The 26,911-nt window shown below is 50.9% G+C and overlaps 1 protein-coding gene across 11 annotated transcripts in view; it reads right to left on the bottom strand.

The window, feature by feature from the left end:
* The window catches only part of Ankrd44 (ankyrin repeat domain 44), a 248,629-nt gene that overhangs the window by 149,177 nt on the left and 72,541 nt on the right, over positions 1-26,911 (bottom strand). Inside the window, exon 1 of one of the 11 annotated variants that reach the window (XM_013512086.1) lies at positions 5,094-5,449. The exons of the other annotated variants lie outside the window; for them this stretch is intronic. Coding sequence (XP_013367540.1) covers positions 5,094-5,156 — 63 coding nt within the window. The 5' untranslated portion in view covers positions 5,157-5,449. Of the gene's footprint in view, positions 1-5,093; positions 5,450-26,911 lie in introns of those variants that run through there. 11 annotated transcript variants of the gene reach the window in all.

Here is a 26,911-nt window from a genome sequence, read left to right as displayed (position 1 = left end):
AAAAAAAAAAAAAGAAATGTGGTATATACACACAGAGGAGTATTATTCAGGCATAAAGAACAACATTTTGTCATTTGCAGGAAAATGGAGCTGGAGATCATTGTTGAGTGAAGCATGCCAGATTCAGAAAGACAAATATCGCATTCACCCTAAAGTACGGAATCTAAACAAGATGACATGCAAGTGGGAGGGAGACCATTACTGGAGGAAGGGAACGAGGAAGAGGTGAAGGCTGGTGTAAGGGCAGGTACAGAGGGGTGGGTGTGGAGGACCACCTAGGTGACTCTCCTTGAAAGAGAAGCAATTGCCTCCATTTTGGCTGAGCCTAATCCTATTTCCATGCATTGATATGTACAAAGCTGGCTAGGACCCCTTCCTTATCCCTTCAATTGGTTTTAAGCAATGCATATTGGTCTAGCCAAGGTGCTGATGGTAATCTTTCGGGGTGGCAGTCATGTGTGTGTGTCTGCCCCCGTCCCCAATGCTCCCTCAAGTGAGCCGGGATGAGGCGGGATGTGTGAGCCAATGCTCCATGCTGTCAGCTGGGATCCAGCCTTGGAATGACGCTATGGCTTCCTGGGGCTTCAAAGATTACACATCAGAGCTGAAGCACTGACCCCAAAACATTAGATACTATCTCAGTTGTGTTATGCAGATCACTCCTTCTGCATATCTTTCTCTCTGCATTTGCAGAGGTGATTTGAGGCCTCCCGCCTAGCCCAGCTAATGACACTCACCTACTTCCCATGGTTCTCACAGTCACGCATCCTCAAGCCACTCCCTTCTTCATGAATGAATAAAAACTGGGTTCGGCCTTGGGTCAAGGTCTTTGTTCTGGATAACTATCATCATGGCTGGACTTAAGACCCCTTAGCTCCCCTAACTACAAATGTGCCTTAGTGCCTTTATTCTCTCCACGGGTTGCACTGGAAGTGGCAGATTGGAGTTAACTCGCTAGACTTCAAATAAGTTTTCACGGGATTACAAATATAAACTTCCTGGGCGGTGATGAGGACTGGGAAGGGCTCTCTATAGGTGGGTACAGTAGAAATGTGTCATGCACCTTAAACTCCCCTGCAAAATGTGCAAGTAGGAGGAAAATCGGGGCAAGGAAGTGGAGGGGGTGGAAATGATCAAAGTATGTCAATGCACGTAGGAATCTGCTAAAATGAAACCCACTAATCTGTATAACCAACACGCAAAAATAAAAAAGATCTGAAAGAATATTTACATTCCCACAGGGAGGCTGACAATATTCAGATAAATATACAGTGCATGAGATCATTTCCGATGGAGATAAAGCTGTGACAAGATTAAAACAAGTGTGACTAAGTAAGTGATTGTGGAGATTGGAATGAGTGGTAAGGCCTTTCTGAGGATGCTGATATTTCAGCTGAGAGCCGAGCAGATTTACTGTGTTGTGCGGGTAAGAAAACTGTGTCTCAAACAGATTCACAGTTTCCTTATGATCCTATGGTATGCAGAACAGGTCGGACCTTTCCTGGTCAGCCTCCAGCCCCTGTCCTTGGCCGGGCATTTTTCCATGTTGTGCTGAGAGGCCGCATAATCAGAGGCAGAGGAATGAACACCGCCTCCCCGTATGTCAATTAGGGATAATAATATCTGCCGTAGAGGCCTGACAAGAGGCACCCAGATGATGTAAGAAAAGCGAGCCCCAAGAGGCAGGTGCACACATAGTGCTCCCGACGTGGACATTTCTGTCATCGGCGTAGGCACTTGTGTGATATCTTTCGTCCAAACCTGAACATTCCTGGAGCTGGGAAGAGTTCTCAACCCCTGTATCCTCATGGTAGCAGCAATTGAGGTACTCAGCATGGCCGGTCTACAGGCCTGGCTTCTTCCATTGCCTCCGAGACGGTGGTAGCCAAAGCCCTCGTGCCATGTTGCACAGTTTTTCCTATAATAGGCATGTGCTGTTTCAAGATTCTTGGACTCAGTGCTGATATTAATCATCACTCCTGGTAAAACCTGATTATCCAGTCACCAGCTCTCGATGAGCCCAAGGATGTTGTTCTATTTTCTGACAGGCCAGGCCCTCTGCTCTTGCTCTGCTCTTTCAGGCTCTTGCTTTGGGACATTTCATGACTCACTGACATCTAAAGGAGACGACAGCCAAGGGGTGTGATGAGACATGATCGTCAAACCAGCCCATTTGTTGGAAACGGTTTTATGAAGGGATTGACTGACATTAGGTAGATTTTTTTAAAAAGAGAGAAAGAAGTATGAATTATCTGGAAACTTCTGTTGCCTGTGAATAGCTTCAGGCAGTTACTGTGGGTAACTGGAAATAGAACCGTCACACAACAATGAAGTCATGCCGTGGACTGGAGAACTCAGTGATATATGGGACCACAATGAATCCTATCATAGCTACATCACTTTATTTGTAAAATAAAGACAATGCTTGAAAACATGTTTGCTTATTTGAGAATTACATGTATTAATTTTTGCAATAAACTATGCAAAGAATTGAGGCAAATGTTTTTACTTGTGCAAGTATTTTCTATTTTTACTTCTTCTATTGATATCCCTCCCTATAAGTCTTTTCCACTTAACTTTATATGCTTTTTGAATCCTCATTATGTCTACGTAAAACTTTCTCTTGGGTCCGGAGCTAAAAGTTATATAATTATACGTTCTTCTATGAACTGAATTAGATCCAGACTCTGGTTCAACGAATTCTGCCTTGCCCAAATGGTTTAAACAAGGCTATCCCAAACTAAATTATGACTTCATTTGACCCGAAGCAAAGTCAGTGCTCTGCTTGAAAACTTGGCCTCAGATACAAAACCAAGAAAATTCCAACATCTCTCCCTGTCTTTAAATTTGGTTGGTCTGTCATTATATGATCGGCTTTGCTGATTCTGTGGCCCTTTGTATGACACAGCTTGTTCAAATTGAAGTTTCTCTACTATGAAAAGGGTGAGTTCTGTGAGATCATATTGTAAAGATTCTTGATGAATCTCCATGACACTGTTAACATGCATTCGAAGGTTTCCTGTGGCTTCCAGGACACCTCACCAAGGGCCACCACCCTCAGTGCCGTGGCCACCAGCTGCTGCAGGGGTCAGCTGAACTGGGACAGCAGTCCCCCGTTCACCCAGCAACAGAATATAAACCACCACATGTGCTTTTGAGACCATCACTACAGTAACAGCCCATTTCCACACTGACCAAGGATGGTCCACACCTTCGCTCTGGAGCAAGGGTCATCAGCCCCAGCGGGATGGTAGAGCCTCGGTCATCACCACACTTACTAAGCTGGAAGTAGCCAGGGTTTTAGTCCATCCTCTGCCTAAGAATGGTGCCATGAGCTTAGCAATGTCATGAGCTAAGCCAGTGTCACAAGAGATACCATGACGGCAGGCGAGGCAGGGAACTCTGAAGCATCAGGAGCACTCATAATCACACTAGTAAAGATAGCTGCTGAGCTGTCCAGGAGAACAAAGCTGTTGTGTAATTACAGAGTGCCTCACTGTGTTTCCCCAGTGCCTGCTCATCTCTTCTACCCCCTGAGCACACAACATCCCTGCTGAGAGGGACACAGCTTACAAGCTGCATCCGTGAGGCGTATTACCACCGTTTAGGGAAAAGGAGCCTGAGCCCTTGCGCGGGTTGTAGGAGCTGCCCGACAGCAAGCCATGTCGGAGATCAGGCTTTCTGGCTCCCAATCCAAAAGTGTTTTCTCAATAAAAATGAAGTCAAGAACATCATCCTTATATAAACTATACACTGTGAATATATGCAATTTGTTGTGTGTCAATTACATCTCAAGAAACCTGCTAAAAGTAAAAAAAAAAAAAAAAAAAAGTGATAAACAAATAGGAGACATCCTTTCCAGGAATTTACAAGAAATTAAAGAGCAAGGGGTCAGAAATGGACCGCGGGAGCCACAGCTGGAAGCAGAGGTGCTTATACTGCGGTTCGGTCATGGTACCAGGCCAGGGACTCACACTACACGGTGGCTGGGACGAAGCCGAGGAGGGGCTGGGTGCAGGTTCCACAGAAGGAAAGCTCTGGGGGTGAACAGTCGCACAGGTAGGTGGCCAGGAGACAGATGCTGCGGCCTGGCTCCTGGTGTGGGATCACGATGCCCAGGAGCACCTGCGCCTGCAGTCTGCTCTCTGTGCTGGGGTTTGAATTCACTGTCCTTGTAAATTCCAGAGAATGGATAGAAAAGTTGGTTCTGGAGCCATGATACTCTTTGGATGCTCAAAAGCACAAACAAAACCCAGCTGGAGAGCTGTGCCCTCTGTCCAGGTGACCCAACTCCACAGGTTACATCTCCACTGACAAGGAAGCCACATGCCAAGCCACAAGCCCTTGTGGAAACCATTCACTGTCAGCCAGAGTCAGCAAAAACGGGGATGAAACAGCATCAGAGAGAGTGTAAGCAGAACGCTTAAAACAGCTTAAGGCATGAACCACTAAGGGTAAAAACAGTTTTTAAAAATAAGATAAAATTGGGAAAGCAGGCATGCCTGTAGTACCAGCTACTCAGGAGGCTGAGGCGGAAAGGTCCTCTGCTCCCAACCAGGGCAACATAGTAAGACCCCATTTCAAAGAAAACTGAGGAGGGATGTGAAGGAAGTATTATGGGAAAAAATACCGACTGATGATGCTGGAAATCTAAAACTCGAGTCCAAAAGGGACAAAAGTTGGAAGAGCAAAAAGAAAGGCTGGGAGGAAGGAAAAATACGCAAAGGGACTTTGCAATGTTTTGTAACTCTTTCTTCAGCCATATTTCCAGGCACAGGCATTTATTTAGAAGCTATTATATGCCAGCTATTGCAGTAGATATTGAGGATACAAAACTTAAAAGATCCCATCTTCTCACTATGACGAAACTTACATTCCGGGGTCCAATTTCCAAATTTAGGAACTGAGAACAAAAGTAACAGGGAAGTAGTAAATGGTGATATTCATAACAGCAAAAACTAGTAAATACCACCACAGCAATGGACAAAGCGTCTGAGTGAATTGCTGCCCCAAGTCCAGGCACCGTGCCCTGACTTCGGCAGGAAGTCTCAACAGACAGGGGAAGCCCCTTTTGAAAAGGGAAATAAACACACCTTCGCCGGCCGCTCTGCAGTCCATGTTGGCTCAGGCTTCTCTGAAAACCTCGGGGCAGACATCTGGGTCAGTGCCAGGGCCTAGCATTCTTCGTACAGGCCAAAGTGGGGAGATTTTTAGGGGGAAAATTAGGCACTCTTGCCATTTGCATCTTCTTGCTCTTTTTGCCCGAGGGGACTCTGCGATGAAGCCCCAGCTGGAGCAGTCTGAACAGCACCCACGAACACAGGGAGGAAATGACTTCCAGCCAAGCACAGCGGAGCCCACACCAGGACTGTCCCCACAATCTAATTCCTTCGAGTATCACAGAAAAAGATCTTCCTCCATCACCCACTCACTCCAGCTCCCAACAGCGCGTCCCACGCTGATCCACACACAGGAGAGAAGAGAAGCTCTGGCTCCTCCAGAGGAAGGAGATCACCCCGCCTTTCTATGAATAGCCGGAGCCACAGCAGCTAGGGCTGAGCTACAAGTGCCGCGTGTGGTAGACTGCAGGCGGAGGAAGTCTCTGAGTAGTCTGTTTACCAAAGCAGCAGCAGATGAAAGAAAACAGGGAACTTGAAGTTTGTACATGCAATGTGAGTTTGACATGGGCAGAGCAGTCCGTCTGGCAGCTAAAAATACCGTGTAGACGGGTGGGTAGAGGGGCCACCTAAGCCTTTGTTTTGAGTGTTGAGAACTGCTTATCACACACTTCGAAAATGCTCAGCTAAAAGCACATGAGGGACCCCACATTCTTAGTACCTGCCATACAATAAGACAAACGATCTTCCTGATATATAAATATCTTAACTCCAAGGCAGACAGATGGAGCAATCTTAGGAAAACAGGCCCACAAAAGGCAGAGGTGAAGTTACAGTGGTCGACCCAAACTCCCACTAAAATCAAAGAAGCTGAAAATAGCAGACAGCCCAGGCCCCGAGAGCTTAGTGTGATTTTGGACAGAGACTACCAGACACATTCAGAGGCCTGAACAGACTCGGAACACAAAGCAGAGACCCTGCAGAGAGTTCGAGTCATGTAGGGAAAAGAGCCAAAGACAGATTTCAATCAACAGGGCATATAGTGGAAAGGCTGCTGGGTCTCAGATGAGGGACTGGAAGCTATAAAATAAAGAAGACAAAACAAATGCCAGGATGCTTTTAAGAATGTGTTTGCTTTCAATTCTTAGCACCTCATAAGTACTTGAAAATATTTATGCAACAGACCTACATGTGCTCACCAGCAAAACCAAACAGGCTAACATTTTCTTTCATGGGCTTCAGAACTCTGCTTTGGAAAACGCCGTTAAGGCTAAAGGCCATGGTTCAGAAAGGAAAATGGTTCAGAAAATCACCTGAAGAGTGTACAGGGAGGCCGGGCGTGGTAGCGCACACCTGTAATCCCAGCACTCAGGAGGCTGAGGCAGGAGGATCGTTACGAGTTCGAGACCAGCCTGGACTACAAAGTGAGCTCAAGGCCAGCCTGAACTGCGTAAGGAGACCCTGTCTCAAAAAGATCAAAAAAAGAAAAAAAAAAGTGTGTGTATGTGTGTGTGTGTGAGAGAGAGAGACAGAGACAGAGACAGAGAGACAGAGAGGTGGGTTGCTTTAGTTCTCTATTACAAATGGAGATGCAGTACACATCTTTGTTCATGTCTCCTGTGCATGTGTGTGATGATTTCTCTAGGACAGATACCAAAAGAGGAAGTGCTGATTCCAGGCTACATAATTCGAACTTCTTAGGTATTGCTGGGTGGCCCTCAACCGTAGCTCTACTTATACTTATAAGTACTTGCTAGGCAAGTATACTCTTATACTCTTGGTGGGCAAATACGAGTTTCTTTTCCCAACACCCTTGCCAATTTCTGACGCTGTGTGCCCATTTCTCTTTGCCAGTATAATGACCCTGACATGGCTTGCCCTGCTTTCTTCAGCTGCAAACCTTACTCACGGTTAAATTCAATCACTAGATTTTTTTTCTTCTGATTCGTGGTGCTTTTGCATGTTTAAGTCAGCTTCCAATGAAAACTCAAGTGATGTCTTCACCCAGACACAAGTGGGATGAATCCGTGCCTTCCCTAAGCCTCCAAGAGTTGAGATTTGTGATTCTTAGTCATGCTTCATGCATCCCTCACCTCATGGAGCTGGATTGTCCTTGGCTGGTGTCTTCTGTGCCTCAGAGACACAAATGCCAGCCCCATGCCTGGAGAATGGTGTGACCGCTTTGGAAAACAGTTTGGTAATTTCTTTAAAAGTTAAGTAGACACTGTGCGTATGATATAGGTATTCAAAATTTGGGTATTTACCCCAAAGGAAGGAAAGCATATGTCCAAATTTGTTTCAGCTGGTGTCAGAATCTAAAACTCAGGAGAAGCCCCTAGAGCTGTACAGTACTTGAAGTGGAAAGGCACAAGAGGCAGCGAGTTTAAATAGTCCGCCCAAGGTTATGCAGCTGTGAATGCCCATAATAAACTTCGTTTGTGCAGTTGACAAATTCTCCACCTGGGGCTGCTGCATGTCAGGCACGTGCTTGTTTCTGAGGACTTGTCGGTGCTCAGGGTCCAAAACTTCGTGGAGCCTGGGGAATCTTGCTGTCTTGACTAGGACTGGACGAAATGCACCATCACCAGGAAGCTGACACACAATGGCGTCACAAGCCACCAAGCGGCCAGGAAGGGGATGTCACGGAGAGAAGACAACACGGGGGGAGGGGGGGAGGTGCTCTGGACCGGACAGCAACTCTTCATTAATGGTTCTCGCTCTCCAAGGCTAGAGCTTATAAAAACAGATTCTAGGGCCTATGGGAAATTACTTTAACTGAAGTGATTGATTAGGAACTCTTTCCGAGTGCTCGTCACCTCCACTGGGGTACTCTGGACACACAGTTTCTATGTAACACTGATAATAAAATTGCTGCTGTGGTTATCTGGACCTGACACGTCAGGTCAGCACCAAACACTGAGGCATTAACAGTGATCACCTCTGGGTAAACTGGATGGGTTTTCCTGGCTTTCTTCTTTGTTTTAAGATCTGCAGTTTAGAAACAAGAAAATCAAACTCCTTTTGTAAATAAGACCTTCCTACCACACAAACAGCAAAACAGTTTTACAGATAGCAAAGCCCTGGACATTATTTCCTGTGCAAAGCCTCCGTTACCTCACAGTAGGTTTTAAACCATTGCTATGCGAAAGTGCTCCTCTGCAAACGGCAAAGCGTTACATTCGTGACTGAAGGGGTAAAACTGCAATTTGTTTAACGCTCCATAAAGGTACCAAAGTGCTGCTCTACACAACGCATCAGCTGCTTCTTACGAAAACCCAGCAGGGCTCACCAAGTAGGTACTGCATCCCATCCTCCTTCTTCAGGACAGGAGGCAAGGCCGACTGTAATGGTTGATTGACTGCGTCAACTTGAAAAGTTTAGAAACTTAACTAAATTGGCTCAGCAATGCTACACCCCAGGGTGGATCATCACCTAGATGATATAAAAGGGAAATGGGGAAGGACAGAGAGGCTTCCGTTCTGTGGAGGAGCTCGTCTTCACCTTCAGCTTGGACGTCCTCTCCTGGCTTCTAGTGCAGACTCTTCGGCTTCCACCTTGGATCCTTCAGCCTTCCAGTGTAGGCTCATCAGCCTTCCATCGCAGACCCATTGGCCTCCTGATACGGACTTGCACGGACACTGCGGTGACTCCAGACTTTGGGCTGAATCCTTCGGTCTCCAGTGTGCAGACACTCTCTGCACTCTTCCTCATCCAACTCTGTGGCTGACCGTCGTAAGCCAGTCTTGTAATTCCTTATACATTTGTACATCTTGTGTTACATCTGCTTCTCTAGTAAAACCCTGACTGATACACAGACTCAGAGAGGGAGGCAACTGCCCAGAGTCGCACGTGAGCGCCCGGTGACCCTGGTGTCCTGGCTCCATGCTCTCTGTGTTGTCTCAACGCCACCAGGAGAGTTCTTCCAGCTTGTAAGAGCTCCTGGCAGGAAAAACCCATCTTTGGAGGTCCTTGGTCCCACTCTGATCTTTCCTATCCAGCCACCTGTAGGGTAGGGAGGCAGGCACGTGTGTGTGAACACACACACACACACTCACTCCCATCAGGAGGAATGAAGATGACTCTGGAGTCAGGATGACCCCACTGTAAATCCTCCTCTGCCCCTTAGGAGACATAAGATTTGAACAAACAAATCCATCTCCCTGAGGCTTGTTTTCACTTCCTATACAATGAAAATAGGCCAATAAATACATGAAGAAATGTTCAACATTGCTGGCCATCACAGAAATGCAAGTAAAAACAACACTGAGGTCCTGTCTTGCCGCAGAAAGAATAGCCATCGTCAAGAAATCAAATAATAACAAATGCCGGACAGGCTGTTGGGGAGAGGCTTCTACACCATTGGTGGGAGTGTAAACTGCACAACCACTATGCAAATCAGTACAGAGGCTCCTCAAAAAACTAAAACTAGAAATTCCATTTGACCCAGCTATTCTCCTCTGTATCTTCCTGAAAGAGTTAAAGATGTCATGCCACAGTGATACACGCACACCCATGTTTATAGCAGCACAACTTCTAGTAGCTAAATCACGGAAGCAGCCTCCATGTCCATCAACAGATGAATGGATAAAGAACATGTGTTATTTACACACAATGGAGCACCACTCTGCCGTAAAGAAGGATAAAATTTAGTCATTTGTAGGAAAATGGGTGCATCTGGAGACCATAATGTCAAGTGAAATATATCAGACACACGGGCATAAATGTAGCATGGCTTCTCTTATACAAGAAACCCAAAATATAAATAAAGGGAAAAATAAAAGGTAGATAATAGAAAGTAGGGAGGCAGACCTTTCTCGAAGGGGACAGGGATCAAGAGCTGGAGGAGGAGGAGGAGGAGGAGAGGGGTGAAGGGGAACTGGGGCGTGTGATGTAGGTGCACCAGCTCCCCACGAGGAAAGTGAGTGTTACGCACTCAGGCATGGACCAGTACAAAGAGGTACAGCGCAGCCTCTGCGTGCTTTCTCCTCCAGTAGCTTTAGGGTTTCTGTTTTAATATTTAGACCTTTGATGCATTCTGACTTTAGTTCGGTGCACGGTGATAGATAGGGCTCTGGCTTTAGTCTTTGGCCTGTGGAAAGCCAGTTTGCCCAGCACCCCTTATTAAAGAGGCAGTCTTTCTTCCGGTGAACATGTTTGACCCCTTTGTGGAAGACCAGGTGGTTGAGTGTGTTTGGAGTTGTTTCTGCATCTTCTAATCTGTTCCATTGTCTCTCTGGTGTGAGAAACTGAAAGTGTAAATCAGGACCAAAACGCAAAATAGATATTGTGAAAAAGGAAGAAATTGTTTAAAAGGAAAGGGGAACTATTGAGGGGGAAGAGGGAAAGGGAGGAAGGGGAAAAATGAGAAAAGAAAGAAAAAAATGGAAACAGCTTTGCAAATAAGAAGGGGAAGCGGGGCGGAAGGGAGGGGAGGGGAACCGGGAAAAAGTGGAATCGAGATGAACCATGTGCAGAGATAGGTGTGTGTGTGTTTATTATAATTATTATACTATTATGTGTACCTAAATGGTACCAATAAATTTAATAAAAAAGAATCAAATAAATAAACATAGAAATGAAAATAGAATCACTTTCTTTGCAGACACCAGCTAGACATCCGATAAATATGACCCCGCCAACTGCTCTGGACACTGAGGACAGCTCTGGGCTTATCTTGACTTTTGCGCTCCCTCGGTGATGAAGGTGGCCCGGAACTGCTTCTGGGAGACAGATGTCCTGGGGCCAGGCGCGTCTGTCCTTGAGCAAAGCCGCCGACGCTACCAAAGCCAGCCAGCACCGCGCTTCTCAGCGCCAGCAACCTGCAGGGTCACCAGTGCTTCCAGAGTCCTGCCCGCTGTAAACCATTCTGCCTCAGCCCACAGACTCCAGACCCGGCCTTGCATTCCTCACCCTCTACTCCTTGGGACTCACAGCATGCCTCCTCGGACAGTGCCCCTGAAAGCCGCACACATCAGGACCGAATCCCCACTCAGTCCCCTGCCCCACAGCGGTCGACCTTGTTAGACCTGCACGTGGGGCGCTGCCCAGGGTCTGACTAGTGTGCCCTCTCCCTCCCTGCTGAGACCTGAGTCAGGTGCCCCCAAGCCGGAGCACCCTCAGCAAACCCTTCCGACCCCTGCCTGGAGACACTGCATACAGGGTACTTATGCTCTCCAAAAACGCCCCTCCTTCCCGTAGGCCTGCTCCAGATCATAGTCAGTCCTTGGGCAGGTGAGCGGGGGGCAGGTGCGCCTATGTCCCCAGCACCTGCCTGTGCCCTTCCTAACCAAGGCGAGGGGATGTGGAAAGCCACACTACAGCGTCGGTTCCTGGAGGGAGCCTGCTCTCGGGCCGCCAGCCCCAGGGACACACTGAGACGGGGCTGAGACAGCGCTGGGCCCGCACTTCCTGGACGCCAGGAAGATGGGTGCTGCGCCCTCCTCCCGTAGGGCACCCCAAGTAGACACAGACACTGCACACGCCCTCCCCGAAGCTGGACTTCAGGGGGTAGCTCCCCTCCCCCGGCACTCCATGGCCTTGCGCGTGGAGACTCTCGGCTGCTCTGGAGCTAAGGTCCACGCGCCCTCCAGGGCAGGGTGACTCTCAGGGGCAGGGCCAGGCCCAATTCCCCAGCCCAGCCTCCAGCTCCCCGTCCGTCGGGAACCTGTCAGCCCACTCTAGCCCCCCAGGGGCAGCTCCTCCATCACCCTCCTGCCCTCCCGCCCTCAGTCACAGGTGTGCTTTGTGCTCAGCTCTGGACCAGTCCGCCCGACCCCAGGTGTGGAGGACATTCTTTGATTAGGAAGCACTGAGGACACACAATGACTTGTTTATTGTTGCAAAAATGAACTCAAACCTTTCACCTGAAGAGAAGAGTGTATTTGAATTGCAGGAGATCCCTATTTTTCAGTCTTGCCATGCATTGTAAAAGTTAATGGGAAGGACCGTGATTGTAGTGGATTGACAACTGGTGGTCAACTTACAACCCCCAGCTGAACTGAGTAAGCGTGGTGCTGGGTGTGGGAGGCCCACCTGGGGACTGTTGCCAGCAGCATAAGAGGCAGAATTGGAGAAGGATAGTGCTTTAATCACTAAAATGTTTGGTATCCACCCATTTGTACTAGCTATGCCCTTGGTTCTCGCTCAGTGAAAGGTGACTGAGGTTGGTGATCAGGGCTGCAGTCCGAGAGGCTGTAAGCCCACTGATCCCAGATTTTTCCCTCTCTTGTTTTTCTTGTCTCTCTTACTTTTTCTTACCATCTGCGGACACCTCGTTCTCGGGACCTGTCACCCTGGATAGAATGACACCCAGGGCCCACTGCCTGCTCTGCTGCCTGGTGACCTTTTCCTCTACAGCCCCAGTCAATGGGAATGCGGTCATTCCAGCCCTGCCCCGGAGGATATGCGTGCCATCTCGGCATGTCTGTCCTGACGTGATCTCTTGTCCCACAGTAAATGTGACCAGAGAGTTGGGCTTTGTCCCTGAGGTGCCCCTGGACAAAACCTCTCATGCAAGCAGCCGGCAGCCACGTCCTGCTTCTCCAAGGCGGCCTCAGGGAGGCACAATGGATGTGCATGACACTGCGAGACGCAACTCCTCTTGACCAGCAGAACAAGACCAGTTACCCGCAAAGCCCCAAGATGGGGAGCCCTTGCTGGGAGCTTGGGGCCTTGGAGAAGCCCTTCCCTCTGAAGCGGCTCTGACCCCACCACACCGCCCCGGCTCCATGTCCCAGTGCCAGGCAGGACGGCCCCACTGCCACCTGCCCTGGGTGGGCTGTGCCTGCGGCGGTACGCTGCTCATTCAGCCCGCGTTGCGTGGCGGCACGTCTGCACACAGCACTCAGCATGTCTCGGAGGCCCAGGACTGACAAAGTCCCCTCGGAGGCGAGAAGCCAGGGCTCTCTGTCTGCCTCGCGGGCACTTCTGCCTGCTTGGGTCACAGGAAGCCCGACCCCAGCCTCAAACCCTGGCTGGCTGCTGATCCTGACCCCTGTGGGCAGCCGCCCAAGGTCAAGGGTGTGGCAAGGTCGGCCGCCGCGGTGGGTCCCCTTGCCCTCCGAGGCGTCTGTCCTCTGGGGTGGCCACACTGTGGGGTCGGCAGGTCTAGCACTAACCCAGCTGAGACCCCTTCCCCAACGTCACCCGCCCTGGCCATCAGTGAGGGAAGAAGAGGCGAGGGCCTTGCTGTCCTCTGAGCCAGGAGCCCTCCTGCCCTAGCCTGCGGACCACAGGCCTTTGCCCTGCTGTGGGATTCCTGTACCTCCTGCTGCCGCAGGGCCACCACCAGCCCAGGACCCTGGCTTCCCTGCCACCAAGCTGGGGCCTGGCCAGGCCTCCAGGCAGGCCCAGCCCTCGCCTCCCTGGGAGACGAGACCTAATCTACCCCACTGGAGAGGGCAGCACCCCCTGACCACATCACCTTTCAGTCGGCTCCACCCATCAAAGGTCCCGCCGTGGCCATGCCACCACGTGGGGACCAGGATTCCTGCACACGAACCCTGGGGACAAACTATGATAACGGACTGTACAGACGGGGAAACAGAGGCACGGAAAGGTCTGTGCCTCAGCCCAAGGGAACAGCACGGCAGGCGACAGCACAGCCACAACCAGACCCTAGGCAGGGTGAGTGACCACGGAGGCTTGTGCCCTTGCCCGGTGTTCTGTGTTGCATCCCACGGGGAAAACCGACCCGGCTGTGTGGACTTCTGCAAGTACCCTGTAGGCACCCCAGATTTTCTCTCTGGTCCTTCTTGTTGTCCGGTTTAAAGCCAAGTTCCCAGCTGTTCCCCTGCCAGACCCTTTTTCCCTAAGAGTCGAGCACCCAGAACAGCGTACTGCACCCTGCTTTTCCTACCCAGCGCCCCACAGAGCTCCACAGAACAGGAAGGAGGCTACCTGTCCCGACGCAGTTCAGAGGGTCAAGATCCTTGCAAGGAGGAGCCACCAGCCAGCAGTCCAGCTCTGCCCACCCTGGGAAGACCCCTCAAAGGTGCTCAGGCAGACAGATAAGTGGGGGCCCCTCCAGGGACCCAGCCCACCTGGGGAGTCACCCAGCTGACGGGGCACCCTGGCCGAGTCCAGACGTGTTGGCACACATTCAGGCCCCTCTGTGCCCTGCACAACTCCTGATCCACGTGGCCCCTAGCATAAAGGAGTGGCTATTTCATGCCACTAAATTCTGGCGTGGTTTGTTAGGCAGCAATGGTGTCAGCCCTGAGATTCCACAGAGCTCTCTCAGACCTCATCATGCGGGTGCTCAGTGACCTTATTTCCTAACTGCTGCTCCCTCTCCTCCTGCTCCCCCACCTCCCGCTCCCACTCCTCCCCGTGTCCCCTCCCCCCTCCTCCCTACTGCTCAGCAGCAGGAGCCCAGGGCCTTCTTTGCAGCAGTGCTGTCTTCCCTGCCTTTCTCATTCCATCCGGGACAGAGGAAACCCCGCAGGGGTCCTAGGACTGCCAGCCACTGCCCCCGAGCCCACCTGTGACCCCTGTGCTCTGAGGGCTTCTGCTCCCGGGAGACCCAGCCCCGTGCTGGTGCGGGCTGCACGGCCTGGCCAGCCTCGCTCCTTCCCACCTGCTTTCCCCGCCTTCTCTCCCCTCCCCCCTGCAAGGCCTCCCTTCCACCCACAAGCTTACCGCTCTCCCCACGGGGCCTTTGCTTGCGACTTCAAGCTTGATGTCCAGCTTGAAGCGTCCCCTAGCCTCCTGTGGGCATCAGTGTCACTGCCATGCCTCTCAGGCTCTCTGAGCCCTGTTCCGTATCACAGCCGGGATTGGCTTCCACCGTGGCAGTCTTCTCAGTGACCCACTGCCCATTTCCACGACCTGCTCGCTGCCGTCTGCACCGCAGCCTGAACGCAGGGACTGAGCCCGTGCTCACCACCACCACGTACGCCCAGCACCCAGCAGGAGCCTGGCGTAGGGCGGGCTCGCGGGCCTGTGCTGCAGGAGTGCACGAACTTGTACCCCATGCGGCAGCAGGCCAGGGTGCCCTGCGGCCCCACCCACCAGGACCTTTGTTCTCCTTCTAGTGTGCCCCAGTTCTCGGCGCGTGGCCCCCAGCAGCTCCAGGGAGCTCCTTAGAAATGCAGGTTCTCAGGTACCAGGCCCCCAAGTCAGAGCCAGGAGGTGAGGGCCGCAGTCTGGGTTTAACGAGCCCTAGGCCTGACACTCTCCATCCAGAAGCCACTGTGGCGACTGATTCCCAGGCTTGCTCCACAGCATCCGCCCGCAGTCCAGTCCACCGCTGTCGAGGGATGGCCCTCGGGGCTGGGCTGAGGTGTTTTTAAATAACAAGAAGGCACTAGAAGCCAAATGGTTGTGAATAGCAGGTGCTCAAGACAGCAAACCTGATTTCCTCATTGTAAGAAATAAAGGGAGGCGAGGAGAGGGAGAGAGAGAGAGAGAGAGACAGAGAGAGAGCCTTGCAGCCAGGATGGGTTTATAAAGACCCGAGAGGAGTCGCTGGCTCCACAGTGTTGGAACAGCAGCTGTCGTACAGAGCAAGGGGTTCATAAGGGGCAGCAGGAACGAGCAAGGTGGAACTAAGTATTTTGGGGTCGGGTGGTCTGTCTTAGTCCATGGCCACAGGTCCGTGTCATGTTTGCGTAATTTCCCTGTTCTCCTGGAGCCAGGGCCTCCTGGCCGCCTCTCCTTACAGGAAGGGGCAGGAATTCCCAAAGCCTCTCACGTGGCAGCGTGCGCTGTAAATCACTAAGCACGAGGAGATTAGTGGGAGTTCTTCGAAATTTTATTTGGCCACAGGACTCCTTCTTTCCCCTCCTAAACACCTACCAGGCTTGTTCCCGAGTCTGCGAAACACACTCAGAAAATGCCGCGGTGAGGTACCCTGCCCGCCCCCCAGTCACGCACAGGGGCTGCACTGCAGCAGCAGCTGCTTCAGCTCTGTGTGTCTTTAGCCCTTTTGATCCTTTCTAGGCTGCAAAATAAAGGGTTACCACCGAGCACATCTTATCCAAACACACATACATGTACACATACACTACACATACGTCGACATACACAGTTACACTATGTAGATCTAAAATCAGCAGGAAGAGATTGATCTCTGTGAAAGTCTGGAATGTTCATGAAGGCCAGCATGGAAGGCGGTTCGAGTTACTCCGGGAAGAGCGGCAGGGCATGGCTGTCCGGTGCTGTGCTAGGGCAGCACCCACTGTCAAACTGTGAGCTCCAGAGAGCCAGCTCCGCTCAGGGCTCTGGGACAGCCACGGTTCCCTTCCCGGCTAAAGGGGTGGGTGGAGAGTCCCCAGTGATGAGTGGCTTACCGAGCAGGCGACTGACAAATTATTGGTCCCCAGTGACAGTCAGTAACCTTGGGAAGGCTGAGCCAGCTCAGAAGCAGAAAGCTAAAATATTCATGCCAAATATCCAGTGTTTACTTAATCAGGACTAATGATGAGCTTCTTAATGAAATCTTACAAGCTCAGTTGAACATAGAAAACATTTGCTTCCCTAAGAGCAAAGAGGCCTCTCTGTCTCATGATCAGACATCTGGCAGGCAGAGGACCCCAGCATGGCCACACAGCCAGCCCTCCGGGGGCTCCTAACCAACGAGCTGGAAGCTACAGGAGTTGGTGGCCCAGACCCTGACACAAATTTGAGGCAGTTTAAATACCACATCTCCTTATGTGTTCATCTGCTGATGGATATATACGCTGTTTTCCAGATCTACCTATTATAAACTGGGCTGCTATAAGAAGTAGGGAGAAGTCCAAATAATTCCCTGAATAACCTATTCTTTTTTAATTAGTTAAGTTTATTGACACATTTTAAACGTACGTAATGATCACATTCATCATAGGGAACCTGTACCTGCACACGGCATACCTCTATTCCTCTTTTTGCCTCTTCCCCTCCCTATTTACAAAAGCTTTGTTACCATTTTTTCCTCCTTTTCTTGTTTTTCCCTTCCTTCCTGTCCCCCTCCCCCTCCCTAGCTCCCCTTCCCATCTGAACATTTTCTTCCTATTTTGCAATATACATTTTGCTCCTTATTTACACTTTTGGTTTCTCACACCAGATACTGCTGTTTCAAAAATAATTTAATATATATGCTAACTCATTTTTTTAAAAATTCATTTCATTTATACTTCTAGATTCTCTTAGTTCAGTGCAAGAAAGTTTTGGGCTATTATCTATTTCTTTATAAGAAAAAATCTTTTGAAAGGTCATGATAGACCATGCACTAACTACTGTTATTCTTTTACTTTGTTATGAAATTTTGTTTTATTTTTTTCCATAAAATAAAAAAAAAGGTGTGGTGGCACATGCCTGTAATCCCAGAACTCAGGAGGCTGAGGCAGGAGGATCATTGTGAGTTTGAGGCCACCCTGGGCTACAAAGCGAGCTCAAGGCCAACCTGAAATGCATAGTGAGACCCTGTCTCAAAAAGAAAAAAAAATATAAATAAAATTTTAAAAAGTGAGGCAGTCATGCGACACACAGGCGTCCAACTGCGAGGGCCTGAAGTGGGGGCCACCCCGACTCTCCTGCACTTGTTGCCCAGCACTGACGCAGAGCCCAGGGGAGAGCAGGGCTGGCGTGGGACGCGGTGTCGCTGATTTACAAACAGCCCTCGGCAGGGGGGCGCACATGTGGATGCAGGTGGTATGTGGAGCCCTTTCTAGTTTCTGCTTAATTTTCCCATGAAACTAAATCTGCCTTTTAATAATCAAGTCTGTTTTAAAAAGCAAGACCAACAGAAAGTCTGAAGAAGCTGCAAGTCACACTGAACATGACTGAGAACTTGTTATCATCACTACTGCTGATACTGTTGCTCTTGGGGCTTCAAGGGGTGAGGGGTGGCGAGCTCCCCAGCACTCAGCACCTGATACCCAGCACCCTGCTCCCGCCTAGCCATGCTGTCACCAAGCACGGTGACTTGAGTTCCAGGTCCTGGCCACACGAGGTCATATGGTAATCAAATTTATTAATTTTGTATTAATTTGTTCTTACATTGTTACATGACTAAATTCCAACTTGATCTTTAAAAACAAGATATTCAGGCTGGGCATGGTGGTGCATGCCTGTGATCTCAGCACTTGGGAGGCTGAGACAGGAGGATTGCCATGAGTTCAAGGCCAACTTCCGTTACATAGTGAGCTCAATGCCAGCCTGAACAACATAGCAAGACCCTGTCTCAAAAAAATAAAAAAAATACATAAATAAATAAATAAATAAATAAAATATGCACTATACAGCCCCAAATGGATTTCTGTATGCAAAATACAAAACCTGGTCAATTGTGTGATCTTTATGGAGAAGTTCACTTTTAACCAAGGACTAAGGAGTCATTAATTCAAAATTACAGGTGGTCAAATTTTCCTCAACATTTTCGGTAATACTCACATTTATACCTGCAAAACATACAAAGCCTTTTCTAAATAACACTTTGTCCTCTAGCAAGTGACCCTTTCATAGAAGTGCAGACAGTTTATTTAAATATGCCCTCAAGATACCCGGGCACCACAGCTATTCTGTGCTCGTATCTGGCATCAAGTTGTCATATTACAGCAAAAGCAGGCTTCTCTGACATTTAGAATCCTGTCAAAAGCCAATTTTGAACACTACCTAGGACTCCTCAACATATTTGTTCTTTGGTTTCCCTGCTTGAGAGAAAAGCCCTGGCTGTCCCATATGGGAGATCTATATACTAAGATACATTGTTTCTGAGGAAAGTCTATTTTTAGGGTCTCAAGAACAAAAATCACAATTCCTTGAAAAAGAATTTCATAATTAAATGTATTCAATGGTGCTGTGTAAAATTCACTAAGATGCAACTCACTCTCTAAAATACAATGGTGCTGAGTAAAATTCACTCTCTAAAATACAATGATTTTTATTTGTATAAAGTACAGATAAACACCCTTAGCCTCCTTTCTAACCCATTTTTCAGCGCACAATCTGATGAGCAGGACTACGTCCAACAGGAAGCCACGGTACCACAAAGACAAAGCGCGAATGAAAACTGAGAGAGAAGGCAAGCTAGAGCCCTGAGACCCCATGTGGGAGGGCTCGGGTCTCCCACCCAGCAACACGGCACAGAGGTGCAAAGTAAAGACAAAGAGAGAACGTTCTGCAGATGAGGACCTCTGGGATAACCCAGTATTCGCTCTGGAACAAAAGGCCATGAATCCAAAAGCTCCTGGCTTTCATTGGTGTCAATCAGGGAGGAGGGTGGGGTCACGGCAGGGCCCTAGGGAGGAGAAACTTCCAGGCATTGGCTGTAAGGAGAAGCAGAGCAATCTTGTCCCGGGCACAGAGGCTTCCAATTAGTAATACAATAGACAGCTTGGTGCATGCAAGGCTGGCACCTTTACTGCCAAGAAAGTAAATTCTTTTTAAGTCTCATGGCCTCAGCTGAGACGTTATCTCAGGTCTTAGCCCTGGAATCTCATAAGCTCTTGCTTGAGTTCCCATTCCAGCCATCAGCGGAGGGGACAATTCTCACCCTCGCGCTGCAATGAGACATGTTCACACCTCAGCTGGACTTGATCACATTCTTTTAGCCAATTAAGGGAACGTCTGTTTCAGATCTGCACATCTCAGCGAATAGGGCTGAAGTAAAGGTCAGGTAAAGAGCGAGGCAAGGGGCTTCATTTCTCAGGAGAGAGCAGCTTGGCAGACTCCCGCAACAGAGGAGGCAAACCATCTGTCCACCTTTAAGGATGTTTCCACCAACTACTGTTTGGGCCTCACGAGGTCCTGGTCACCATGCACACAAACAGATAAAACCAGAGTGCGGGAAAACAAGAACGGAGAGAGCCCGCACCACTCCAGACAGTGCTCGCCCTAGGGCATGGGCAGGGAGGAGGCGGTGCATCAGGAGACCCCAAGGGGCCTAGTCCTCCACCTGTCCCCTGTCCATGCAGGACCCACTGTCAGTGTGGGGGATTCAGCCATAAACAAAGCCAAACGCCAGCTCTCCGGGGCTGACGCATGAACTCAGCAGCTGTTCTCCCTCACTCCCTTCCGCCATGATGGTCCTGCCTCGGATCAGCCAACAATGGACTGACACCAGGAGGCCACATAAACCTCCCCTCCTTTAAGCTGTGGTGTCAGATTATTTTGTCTCACTGACAAGAAAGCTGACCGATACATCAATACGCTATCCATCCATCCATCATCCATCATCCATCCACCCATCATCCATCCATCATCCACCCATCATCCATCCATCCATCATCCATCCATCCATCCACCCATCATCCACCCATCATCCATCCACCCATCATCCACCCATCATCCATCCATCCATCCATCATCCACCCATCATCCATCCATCCATCATCCACCCATCATCCACCCATCATCCACCCATCATCCATCCATCCATCCATCCATCATCCATCCATCATCCACCCATCATCCATCCATGCACCCATCTACCTGTCTACCTATGCAAACTCTGCTTCCCAAATAAAAAACACAGCTGTCTCAGTATGGGTGTCCCTGGGTGAAAGGGACAAGTTCAGGAGGCAGGAGCCCATCCCGGCTGTGTACTGTCAGTGGCAGAGGGCACACAGACAAGCCAGGTGAGGACACGGAAAGCGAATCCACCCGAAGCACTGGTGACAACAGCCAGGACCCAGAGCTGGAGGGCAGCACGCTGGGTCTGCGCCAGTAAGTGCAAGAGCTGCCGTTCATCTCACGCCACCAGGCCGGCCTTCGCCCTCCTTCCCCTAAAGAAAGGGACACACTGCCTCACGGTGTTCTGCTGCCACAGGCCTGGCAAAGAGGAAGAAGTTCACAGCTGCGTGGTTCCTCCAGACTTTCTTTGGAGATCACGTAAATTGACTACAGAATCAGATAAGAAGTATGTAGGTGCCAGCTGCAGTGTGTGTCTATAAGAAATGTTTAATAGATAGTTCCTGAATGAAGGAAGGAAGGAAGGAATGCACATGAGGTGATCTCATGACATAAGTGACTTCTGTACTCACAGCAGCTCCTGGTCACAGAAGGCTCTCACAGCCCATCATGGACACTGCTGGTTTGCCTCAACGTTTCCTTCTTTCGTAAGAACTCTGGTTTTCAGCTGAGTACGTGATTATGGGGTAGGGTTCTAAACAATATATAAGCAGTCGTGTCTTTAGTGGACATCTCCTTAGAGAAAGGGGGTCTGTCCCTTTCTTCTTTCTTCTTTCTACTAATCAGCCTTCCTTCTTTCTACTAATCAGAATTTCGATGTGATAGCTGGAGCACAATGGCCATTTTGGGCCTTGAGGGGGAAGTCATGTAGAGATAGCAGCACCAAAGGAAGTGGAGACTGGGTCATGACACCAGGGAGGGTCACCCTAGTCCTGGACAGCTCATGTCTGGACTGCTGCACTTAGGAAATAAACTTGAACTGGCTGGCCTTGAACTCACTATGTAGCCTGGGCTGGCCTTGAACTTGCAGTGACCCTCCTGCCTCAGCCTCCCCAGTGCTGGAGTGGTGTGTGCCTCCAGCCTGACCAGTCGCAATCTTTAAGAATAATCTGGGTATGTGTTTACCTTTGCCCCATCCAGTTCCAGAATACAAGAGTGATCACCTTTCCACAGAACTTAAAATGCCTTCTGACTAGAAGTATATTCTTGGGCAGCCCATTCGGGGCCCCTCCTGTTTCTCAGGAGCTACTCCTACTCCCCACTCCTTATTCCTATTCTCCAGTGAATCTTCCTACCCTTAAAATAAATAAATAAATAAATAAAAGTATATTCTCATGTAAAAGAAATTGGAAAATAAAGGGTCTGGAAATTTTTATTTCATTTTCACCCTGGTCAAAACCAGTAATTCTCATAGCTGGTGATATAGCTCAGCAGCACAGCACCTACCTGGCAATCGCAAGGCCTGAGTTCGATTCCCGGTACCAAACAAAAACAGAGACAAAAACAAAACCCTAATAATTCTCTCATCCTAGTTGGAGATAACGTGATGCGGCTCGTGCACTGAAGTAAGAAGGCACCGGCCTCGAGACACCACCCCCTACCATCTTATCCACCCCCACTGCAGTCTCCACCACCCAAGAGGGGTCCCCGGGCCCCAAGCAGGAGGCAGGACCTGGGAGACGAGACCCCCGCAGAGATGGCTGCTCGGGCCATGTGCTGAGAGACGGGGCCCCCACGGAGTGGTCACGACAAGCTGCGCGTGTGTAGCACTGCGAGATGATCTACGCTCACTCGGCAGATGAATGTGCGGGCGCCATCCAGAGCCACAGGCTGAGCACGAGCCACTGGAAGGCTATCTGTCTGTGTGTTTATGTCAGTTTACTTGTTTTTGCCATTTATAAGCATAATACATGGTCAGTGCAAAAAAAATTAATCATATGCAAAGAAATAAAGAGCTGGGCGTTGCGGCGCATACTGTAATCCCAGCACTCTGGGAGGCTGAGGCAGGAGGATCCCAAGTTTAAACCCAGCCTGGGCAACTTAGTGACTTAGTGAGGGCCTGTCTCGAAATAACAGCGGAAAGTACCGGGGAGGCGGCCCAGTGTGAAGGCTCAGGGCCCGGTGCCCATTCTTCTGAAGTTTCAAATTACTCTGTCCAGGCTCCCAACACACTTTCTACCGCCAATTCAACAGCAACAAATCTGTAAATTCATTTCGAACACCTGGCAGCTTCTATTTGAGTTCTTCCATCTAAAAATAATGCGCCTCGCTTGTTCAATCCACCTCCTGAATGTAACACATTATGCAAATAAAGAGCCACACCCTTGATGTGCCCACCTCAAGCTGGTCTCAAAAGTACATTTTTTACAGGAAGAGGAGGCTGATTTGGCTTGCACCTGGGGAGGTTCAGTCTGTGACATCTTCTAATTGCTGGGTGCCATGCTCTGCGCTGTGGCCGTGTCTCTGATTGATCGCACACTAATGCTTGTGGCAGCACTCCGGCTCTCTTCAGGGGTGCAGACCGGACACCACTGTCGCATCTGTCCCTCTAGGAGGCCGCTCGCCAAACGGCGCCCGGAGCTGGGGCATCGGCTGCTAGCGGACACTGAGGACTCACGGGGGCCAGACCTGCTCGCTGAGTCCTACGTGGCTGTGAAGCCCCCTGGAGCCAGCTGGAGTCCCTGACCTTCCTCCCGGACACAGGTCACAGCTGCCGGGCCCCAGCCAGGCCCGCCGGGGGCAGGTGCAGGACAGCACAGCTGGCACCGCGCTGGGCACAGAGCAGCACTCCCAGGACGGCAAGGGGCCCAGCACCCCATCCCCAGAGCCACGCTGACCCCAGAGAGTAAGCGCTCCCTCGCCGACACCCCAAAGGCAGGTGACGCGGAAGCCCTACTGCTCAGCGTCACTCTCCTCATCCACAGCTAGGACAGCGGTGGCCCAGCTCGATCAAACCCGCTGAGCTGTTTTCTTTGGCCAGAACATTGTTCAAAAAAACTTTTTTTGGAACCAACATTTAACAGTTTAGAGATTTCCTTAAAAACTTGCTCTTAAAACTGAAATAGTCTGGGCCACGCCACTCCTGCCTTCCTGCCTGCAGCCGACAGAGTGGGTGAGTGCCCATGCTAGGGACAGGCGCTCCCGTCCACCGCACCGTGCTAGCGGCCTCATCCCAGGACACCCAAGCTGACCTGCGACCAGGCACCTCGGGTCTGCGTCCCCAGACCAAAGTCCTTATTGAAACAGGGAAAAGCAAACCGAAGCCTCAGCTGCAGAGTGCGCTCCCACGTTGGAGGGCACTTGGCACTGCACACACAGGCTGTGGATTGAGACAGCACCAAACCAACCCCTCCAGGGTCTTTGAACACAGCCAGAAGGGGCCCTGGTGGGTGGATTTTTAAAATATAGTCTGTTTTTGAAGGAAATACTTCCACACTCCAACAGATGCTCTCTCTCTCTCCAAGCTCACCACCGTTAATTTGTCTCACCTCTTTAGAAGGTGCCCACCTCCTACAACGTCAGCTTTTCTCCTCACTTGGCTCTTGGGCCAGCTAATTCCTGCAGCATTAGTGGCTTTCTCCCTTTCTGCCTGTAAGTTCTTTGCTGACGTAAGCTTAGCTCCCACCTCAAGATTTATCCCGTTATAGTCACAGAGGTGCCTCCTCTCTCAGAACTGGCGTGGGTCAACAAAAGGCACACGCGCAGGGCCAGATCCTACTGGAGCAAGTCACAGACACTAACTGTCGACACAAAGTAGAGGGATTAAAATGATCAACTTGGGGACAACTCAACTGTAAAAGAAGTTTTGAGACTATGGAGACAATGAAATGGAGCATGCGTGGATTGTGAGGTGATACGGCAGAATCACTGTTCAGCTTATTTGTTCTGTGAAATTTGTTGAGCCCCAGTGTTATAATAATGAGCGGGTGTGAGTGCCTGCGTGTTTCTGCCAGTGATGGTTTTTAAAGAGAAAAAACCATCTGGGTCTGCTAGCAAGGGGGGACTGCAGCTCCTGAATTGGTGTCTCTCACGGTCGAAGACACGCCAAGCATCGCCGGGTCCAGGCACAGCAGGGCTCCCGGGCACAGGCCAACTCCAGCTCTACAGCAGCACTGTCCCGGGAAGGAGCACCCATCTCCAAGACTCAAGGGAGAAGTGCCAGGGATCAGTGATGTCCAGCAAGGGCACAGGACGGGGGGCAGGGCCCCTGAGCCCGTCTTCATCACCTTTGGAGCCCGCTCAGGTGGCTGTTTGGGGAGCTCATCACCCAGCAGTCTTCTTATTCTCCTTGGCGATGCTGCCTACTGTTCGTTATTGTTCAGCCTGAACTCTTACTCTCTGCCGCTTCCGGCCACAGGATGTAGACAGGTCTGGCTGCAGCCGAGCAGTGGTGGTAGCTCGAATGACGTGGGACACCTCGCCTGCCCTGTCCAGGTCCTGCAGCCACTCCCTCCTCAGGACACAGCGCCCGCCCATGTTCTCTGACATCGGTGACAATCAAGTCCCCAAACGTCGTCACTGAGCTCAGTGTTTGACTTTCGGAATCTCTGCATTCTGAGAGGTCCACATTCTCGGTTGAGATGCTATTCGGAGCTCAGATGCCACCTTGAGCTCAATTTGGTTAGCGATGGAGGCCTCGAAACTCTTTCTAGCTCTCAGTGACATCTGGGTCGATTTAAATTGCATCGTGGTCACTGCCATTTCCAGGCCTGGCACCACCCCAGCCATGGAGACCCCACCGGGAGGCAGAGCTCCTCCCAGCCCTTCACAGGGCTCTGCTCAGAGCTTCACGCTCACGGGGAGAAGTCAAACACCGACCACAAATGACTCCGCAGAAAGTGGGCTACACAGAAAACATACAGAACACCTCCAGGCCAGCTGAAAGCTACTGAGAGACACACAGAGCCAGGGAGCTGAGAGCAGAGACAGGCCTCTCTGGCCGGCAGGTGTGGAGAAGACTGCAGAAAGGAGGTGAGACAGGAGGGTGTGGAAGGGCGGGTGGGCTGCGACTTCTCCCGCAGAGCACTGAGGAAAGCTCAGCAGAGGACCGTAAATCCCAGCGGGCTGCGTGGCCCGGTTTCATGGAAGCACAGAGTCCATATACACTGTTAGTGAGCAACCAAGGTGGGGGACAGGGAGAGGCCCAGCTGCAGCATGTCTTTCCAAGTCAGGGTCGGCGCCTCAGAGCGATGTACGTACGCCAAGGAACACCAGGACATCAAAACCCACAGACAGGTGGGACAGAAAACCAGGCCCTGGGGTAGAAAGGGTCAGCTAAGGTGGTGCAGGTGCGGCGCAGGTGGGGCACATGCTTGGCACGCTTGGGGCTGGGCTCAGTCCAGGCACCAAAGTCACAAATGCTGCCCTTATTCAGTGACTAAATGGGGGCGAAGAGAAGAAAGCAAGGTTGAGGAGGGGACAAGACAAACCCCGGCTCTGAGGGAGACACTGCTCGCCCTTGACATTGGAGGCGGGGATGGGCAGCCTCTCCTCCCCGAGCCCCAGGCTGGGAGTAGACTAGTGCTGTCCACGCTGACCGGAAGTCCATCTACACCTCCCCTCCCGGCCTTGCCCCTCTGGCTGGCTGCACTGTGGGCGGACCCTACAGTGGCCTCAGAAGCCTTTGTTGTCACCTGGGAGCCTCTGCAGAGCAGGGCCCTCCTCCGTGTGCTAAGCGTGTGCCCCACCTGCACCGCACCTGCACCACCTTAGCTGACCCTTTCTACCCCAGGGTCTGGTTTTCCGTCCCACCTCTCTGTGGGTTTTGATGGCCTGGTGCTCCTTGGTGTATGAACTGGACTTCATGGGTCAAGCATCCGGTGGGCGCATGCGGCGCTGTGTGTCACAGCAGTTGACCTGTCTAGTTCAGCAGGATGGCTGGGTTACAATCCAAGTTCAGCTCCCCACGCCGCTGCCAGCCCACAGTTTGTCACTTGCCCAAGAAGAGCAAAGGCCGTTCCAAGGCCAGCACAGTCCTTCCTGGTGTGCCACTGGACAGTGTCCTGGCCGCTCACAATCGTGAGGAAGGTAGTGACCTGGGGTTTGTCCAGCGTGGCCCACCACCACCCACAGGAGACTGTCCGGTGTGGCCCACCACACCACCCGAGATGTCAGGGGCATGGACAGCGGGTGCCAGGCCAGCTTCTCCTGGGAAGAACAGGGTACCGCCTCCCCACTGCAGGTCTGGACGGCCCAGCTGCCATCTCAGGTCCATCCCTGTCTGCCTCTGAGCTGAGCTTCCCTCACACAAGTGTCACAAAATATTTTCCAGATGTTGTCGGTGCCAGCTGGGAGAAGGTGTCCAGTGCCTTGCCAGGAAGCCAGCCACCTGCCTTGCCGCCCCAGGAGGGAAGGCTGCACCAGGGACCTGGCTCCTGAGCACAGCACTGGGCCAGCGCAAG

This window comes from Chinchilla lanigera, unplaced genomic scaffold (genome assembly GCF_000276665.1).
Source record: "Chinchilla lanigera isolate Chin_1 unplaced genomic scaffold, ChiLan1.0 scaffold00002, whole genome shotgun sequence".
Lineage (NCBI taxonomy): Eukaryota > Metazoa > Chordata > Mammalia > Rodentia > Chinchillidae > Chinchilla > Chinchilla lanigera.
This window is presented reverse-complemented; position numbering and strand designations above follow the sequence as displayed.